Genomic DNA, 6,539 nt, shown 5'->3' with positions numbered 1-6,539 from the left:
AAAAAAAAAAAAAAAAAGAATTATATGTAAATCCCAAAACTATAAAAACTCTAGAAGAAAATCTAGGCAATACAATTGAGAACATAGGCACAGGCAAAGATTTCATGATGAAATTGCCAAAAGCAATTGCAACATAAATTGTATCAAAAAAAAAAAGTCAAGAAACAACAGATGTTGGTGAGGCTGCGAAGAAATACGAATGTTTTTACACTGTTGGTAGGAATGTAAATTAGTTCAACCATGTAGACGATAGTGTGGTGATTCATCAAAGATCTAGAATCAGAAATACTGACACAGTAATCCCATTACTGGGTATATACCCAAAAGAATATAATCATTCTATCACAAAGATAAGATTTATGCATATGCTCACTGCTGCACTATTCACAATAGCAAAGACATGGATCAACCCAAATGCTCATCAATGACAGACAGGATGAAGAAAATGTGGTACATATACACCATGCAATACCATGCAGCCATAAAAAAGAGATCATGTTCTTTGAAGGGACACAGATGAAGCTGGAAGACATTATCCTCAGCAAACTAATGTAGGAGCAGAAAAGCAAATACTGCATGTTCTCACTTACAAGAGGGAGCTGGACAATGAGAATACATGGACACAGGAAGGGGAACAACACGCACTGGGGCCTGTTGGGGGGTGGGGCCAGGGGAGGGAGAACATTAGGAAAAAGAGCTAATGCATGCTGGGCTTAACACCTAGGTGATGGGTTGACAGGTGCAGCAAACCACCATGGCACACATTTACCTACGTAACAAACTTGTGCATCCTGCACATGTACCCTGGAACTTAAAAATTGAAAAACAACAAACAAACAATAAAATGTCGGTGCTTCTCAGAAACAACTAGGCCTCAGTCAGAATTATATGTGTTCTATGCACCCTAACTTCCAAGGAAAAGACTGTTCTTGACCAACTTCAATTAGATATATATTGTGTTGGCTTATCTAGTAGATCTTAATTTATAGTCATATTCTCAGATCTCCACAATTGTAAAAGAGCTGTCTTGGGTTCAGAGTATATACAGTAGTCATGTAATAGCAAACCTAGCTCCCCTGAATCATTAACTTCACAGGGCTACATACTACACTAAGAGATGATTATGAAGTAAGATAGCAAATGTATCTCAACCTACCACAAAGGTAGCATTTTTAACTTGTTAGGCATTTCCTGGAAGCAATATGCCCTATAATTTGGGAAGGTAGATACAAATTTCTAGTTCCAATGACATTACCATTCTCACAAATGAAACCATTCACAAAAGTGGGCAAAGATGTAGAAAAATGATGACTTATTTTCAATAGGAGACAACAGACCATTCTTAATGGGACATATATTTTCTTTTAAGCAAAAGAAACCTCCTCCTTAATACATTTTGTCACTTTCTGAATAGAAGCCTTTTAAGCAGAGATAAACAGTGGGCTAACACGTTTCAGATGCGCTTGCACTTACTATTGAAGAAAAGCCAGGAAAAGTAATAAGTTATTTTTTTAAAGTTTTTTTCCATGTTAGAGCCTGAGAAATTCTAATTCGAACATTAAGCAATTCCACATATTTTCTAACTTTCCACAGGTTCCAAAAATAGAGAAAGGAACCCAATTTTGAAATGTTGGTTTTTAAAAATTACAGCATTTTTACATGAAATTGAGAGTAGTTTTTGAACATCTTTACTTCTTTGTACCTTTGAAACATTGTACACTGTGTAAAACACTGGGATGCGTGGGTTAGTGCAGACTTATAAAAATGTAAGGATGTTCATATTTACATTTCATACTTAGTAAATTAACTAAATTTTTAAAAGATCCTTTTATGCCCCTACTAGATCAAAAGCTCCTTAAGAGGTAAGACCATGTTGATTATATGGGTGTATGTTCAGCTCCTAGCACAGTCTCTGAAATATAGAGACGGTTGTTTAATCCAAGTTTCTATTTATATTTATAGTAAATCACTATCTCCCTGCTGCTACCCTCAGCCTCCAAGAAAGTTAGCTCTCTCCAACTAATGCTTATAAGGACAACTGGGGCCGGATAAATCTCTCTAAATCAGTAAAGATCCCAGCAACTCAACTGCTTCATGAGACAAGAGACAGAAGATTTCTACACATTAAGTATTTAGTCAATAACAATATAAAGCACTCTGAAACAGAGTAGGATTTTTCTTAAGTACTTTGAAAGACAACAGAAGATCAGAGCTGAAATAGGGAGGATTCATTCCTACTTCAATGCATCCAACTTATCTGTCTTTTCACATATGTGATTTAGTTTAACCTTACGAAAATACAGGTAAAATTACAAATTTTATAAATTAAAAAAACTGAGACTCAGAGAAGTAGCTTGACCAAAAAAGCTGTGAGAAGATCAAAATTTACAGCCAGATTTGTCTAAATCCAAATCTCATGACCTTACCAATATATTACCTCAGAACAAAATTTAATTTAGTTTTTAGGATTCATTTTAAATAAAAATGGACAAATGACACATATTTATAAAATAAATTAATAGCAACTTATAAAGCAAATGCACTCACCTGCCCTGCTTTACTAAATCGATGGCCTGCCAATATCATATGAAATGCGTATTTTCTAACCATGGGACTTTTCATGTTTATAAAGCAATGTGCCGCCTGTTCCAAAAGAAGTGCACTTCGAAGATCAGAATCCTATTGAATGTTTAAAAGAGAAAAACGTTAGTTTCACCAAGTTTAAAGTAAAAAGATAACAGGTGAAAAAACATTTAATTTCTTAATATATAGCATATCCAATGTTTAACTTAAGAGTATATGAGGGCAAAGATCAAGAGGCAAACCAATTTTGATTCTTCCAATAAACACAAAACTCTTATAAGCTTTGAAAAAATTTTCTACCATGAAATACTTAGCTTTTCATAAAAGCCAAATGCCTAGTTATGATATGTGCCACGTACCAAATCTGTGAAGAACTGCAATCCCTTCTCAAATGGGAAGTATGTAAACTAGGAATTTAATACAAGTATACCAATAAAAATAAACCAGAAACCATTTACACCAATCTCATTTTCTTCTGAAAACTGACTTGGTAGCGTATTTCCATCCACCCAAGAAAAAAAACAATGTATACAGATTATAAAATATTCTAATCTACTACTTCATTCTCTGTAAAATTTTATGATATTTAAAGGAATCCTGAACTTTTACTGTAATTCCAGAGGGTCAATCAACTGCATTTCATTAAAAAGTTCAGAAGGTTTCAGCTTCAAAGATTTTTTCACCTACTAGGACATTAATAAAGAATACAATGCAGTAAACTTCCACTTCAACTGACTCTTAAAGTACAGCATCTACAAAACCATATGCTACATTTCGTCATCGCCCTTAAGACAAATCTTTCGACTGAAAGAGTCATCATGTTACAGATAACTGAGAAAGTACTGAAGGTTGCTGATTAAATATCAGCATTTTCAAACTTTCTCCAGGTTTGTAGCTGTTCTCAAGCTGAACTTACCATGCCCTTCCATGTGTTCTGCTGCCATTATTTTCCCCAGGGAAAGTTGAAAACAGAAAACATTGACTTTAAATGCAATAATTTCAACAAATTATAGTTACATCAAAAGTGTTCACAGACCATTGATTATCATAAACTATCTCTGCATCAATCAGAAAATTATACTAGAGATGAAACAGACCCGAGGAAACCATCTAGAAAGCATTTAGGAAATGGCAGCTATTATCTATTTCAACCTCCTCATGACAAAAAAAAAAAAAAAATGACTAGATGATTGCTCTAGTAATTAAGATCCAAAAACTAGTGAGTAGAAAAGTCAGGAATACATAATTGAGTGGTTATTAAAACACGGCTTGTGTCAGAAATACTTAGGTGAGCTTGGAGTTTATTTTTTATTATTTTAGGAAAATGTTTTCTTTTTAAAAATAATACAAACTAATTTTTTAAAAAAGAATACGTTTGAAGAAAAAAGTGAACATCTTTCTTTCCCAGCGCATACTGTCATTTGCCAGAGGTAGCTATTCTTCAGAGCTTAGTGTTGTCGTGCATTTCTGTCACCCCTCCCATATATGTATGTACATGTGTTTATATGCCTAATACATATGAATTTTTTAAAATACACATATATTTTGATACCTAAGTGGTATTTATATAGAGTGCCCTGCTTTTTTCACTTAACGTAAGGGACACCTTTCTAAGACATCTACATCTGTCTCATTTCTTTTGAAACTACACTGTATTCCATTATATAAATGTATCCTAACTTACCAGCTGATTGTTTCATATTTTGTTACTACATAAAATGCTTTGATAACTATCTTTATAGAAACATATCTGAATAATTATTTGGACATTTTTAATAGAGAAATGTCTGGAAACAGACTGCTGAGTTAATGAAAGCTATGCATATACTTCAAATTCTACTCAATATGGTCAAACTGCTACAAAAAAAGTAACATCAGTACACACGCTCATCAACAAAGAATAAGAGTATATGTGTTCCACTCTATTCAGCCAAAAATCTTTAAAATTTTTACCTAATAAAATAAAAATGACAGCTTGGGAGCTCACACCTGTAATTTCAGAACTTTGAGAGACGAAGGTGGGGATTATTTGAGCCAAAGAGTTCAAGACCAGCCTGGGCAACATAAAGAGACCCCACAAAAAGTAGCTGGGCATGGTTATGAGTGTCTGTGGTCCTAGCTACATGGGAGGCCAAGGCAGGAGAATCATCTGAGCCCAGGAGGCTGCAGCAGCAGTGAGCAATGACTGCAACACTGCATTCCAGCTTTGGCAAAAATGACACCCTGTCTCAAAAAAGGAAAAAACACCTTGTTTTTTAACATACATTTCTTTAATAGTAGGGCTGTTAAATCTTTTCATATGTTTAGGGGATTCTGTATTTTTCCTGTGAACTGCCTGTTTATGCTCTTTTGTGAATAGTTTCTTGTGATTTTCTGCTTTGTAAGAGCCTTTTGTATATTTAATGTTAGTCCTTTGTAATGTATTTTGCAAACAGTATTTCCCAGTTTTGACATGGAAGAATGTATTCTTTCATAGGCAAACGCACTATCTTTGCCTTTATGGTGTCAAGACACTGCATCAAACTAAAAAAGGATATTATCATTCCAGGACTTTAAAAAATGCTGCCCTAGTATTTGCTTCTAGGTGTGTGTGTGTGTGTGTGTGTGTGTGTGTGTGTGTCTGTGTTTGTATTACTCTGGTTTCATTTTTTATTATAGCTTAATTAAGCCATAATATATTAACATGCAATGAATAAGCTGAGATTCCAACCCCAAACGGCTGGTTAGATGTCACAATACCATTTTGTGAATAACTTAGCTTTCTCCACTGATTTTAAATAATACCTTGTGTACAGTATTTAAATTCTCATTCTAGCCCATGAATAGTTTTATTCTTATCACTGTATAGTTTTACTTTTTGTAGCCTTATATTTTAATATCTATATATTTTAATATTTAAAATAGGTAATTCCCCCTAATTATTGTTTCTATTTCAGAATTTCACTTATGCCTCAAATGAGTTCAGTTTTTTAAGTCCTGTAATTTCTTAAGTTTATTCTTAGCACAATGCACATATGCATGCATGCATGCATACACACACACATACATGACATATATACACACACACACACACACACACACACACAAAATTTTTAATTGCCTGTGAAGCTTCACTGAACTGCAAAATTTGGATGGGCAGCAATCTTGGACGTTCTAATAAGCTAAGAATATCCCCTGAGAATATTTAATGGTTTGTAAATGATTCTAATGTACAATCCGGTTAAGAACCAAAACAATAAACCCTTAGCATTCCCAAATTTAACCCTCAAGAACTGACCAACTGAGGGCAGATGTGGAAGTCCATGGCCTGTATTAATTTAGCTGAAACAAAATTTTCACTCTTGCATGTAGAGAATCATACAGTCATTCTAGACTGACTGAGAATCAGTTTATAGAGCTGAATACCCTGCTTTCATATCTTTCTCCAGTTTTATTCTTCATTAGACTCCTATTCTTATTGTGACACCCAAAGTGGTAAAAACATTGTTTGGGGGGGAGAAAAATAGCCCTGAAAAGAATGACAACTGCTATCAGCGTTGATGGAAGAGAAACAAAAGTATTTTTACAAAGTGATGGTTTAACCAGAAAGCAAAGGCTTTAAATGAATTGAAGTATAAAATTTTAATCTAGTGGTGTATTTCATACTATAACAAGTTTTATATATGTTCTATAAGAAACTAAAAAAAAAAAAATCTGTGATAGCACTTTAGCAAGAACTCCGGTCTACGAAAATTCTGTCCACAACCAAGAGGTAATTTTAACCAAAGATAAAGGGAACAATAACTTAAAATATAAGAGTATGTACAGGAGAAAAAAAAATCACCTGAGGTAGAAGCCTCAATAAACACTTCAATAAAAACACAGCTGGCCGGGCGCGGTGGCTCAAGCCTGTAATCCCAGCACTTTGGGAGGCCGAGGCGGGTGGATCACGAGGTCAAGAGATCGAGACCATCCTG

The 6,539-nt window shown here is 34.4% G+C and overlaps 1 protein-coding gene across 9 annotated transcripts in view; it reads right to left on the bottom strand.

The window, feature by feature from the left end:
* Positions 1-6,539, bottom strand: part of TRAPPC8 (trafficking protein particle complex 8) — a 111,465-nt gene that overhangs the window by 56,916 nt on the left and 48,010 nt on the right. For 6 of the 9 annotated variants that reach the window (XM_017497890.1, XM_017497897.1, XM_017497907.1 and 3 more), the window contains 2 exons: positions 3,500-3,520; positions 2,548-2,679 (listed from right to left, as the gene is read on the bottom strand). In XM_017497890.1, the coding sequence (XP_017353379.1) occupies positions 2,548-2,679; positions 3,500-3,520 (153 nt within the window). The remainder of the gene's footprint in view (positions 1-2,547; positions 2,680-3,499; positions 3,521-6,539) is intronic. The other 3 variants (XM_017497914.1, XM_017497923.1, XM_037727773.1) reach the window with 2 other exon arrangements.

Source organism: Cebus imitator, unplaced genomic scaffold, assembly GCF_001604975.1.
Source record: "Cebus imitator isolate Cc_AM_T3 unplaced genomic scaffold, Cebus_imitator-1.0 Scaffold12, whole genome shotgun sequence".
Classification (NCBI taxonomy): domain Eukaryota; kingdom Metazoa; phylum Chordata; class Mammalia; order Primates; family Cebidae; genus Cebus; species Cebus imitator.
This window is presented reverse-complemented; position numbering and strand designations above follow the sequence as displayed.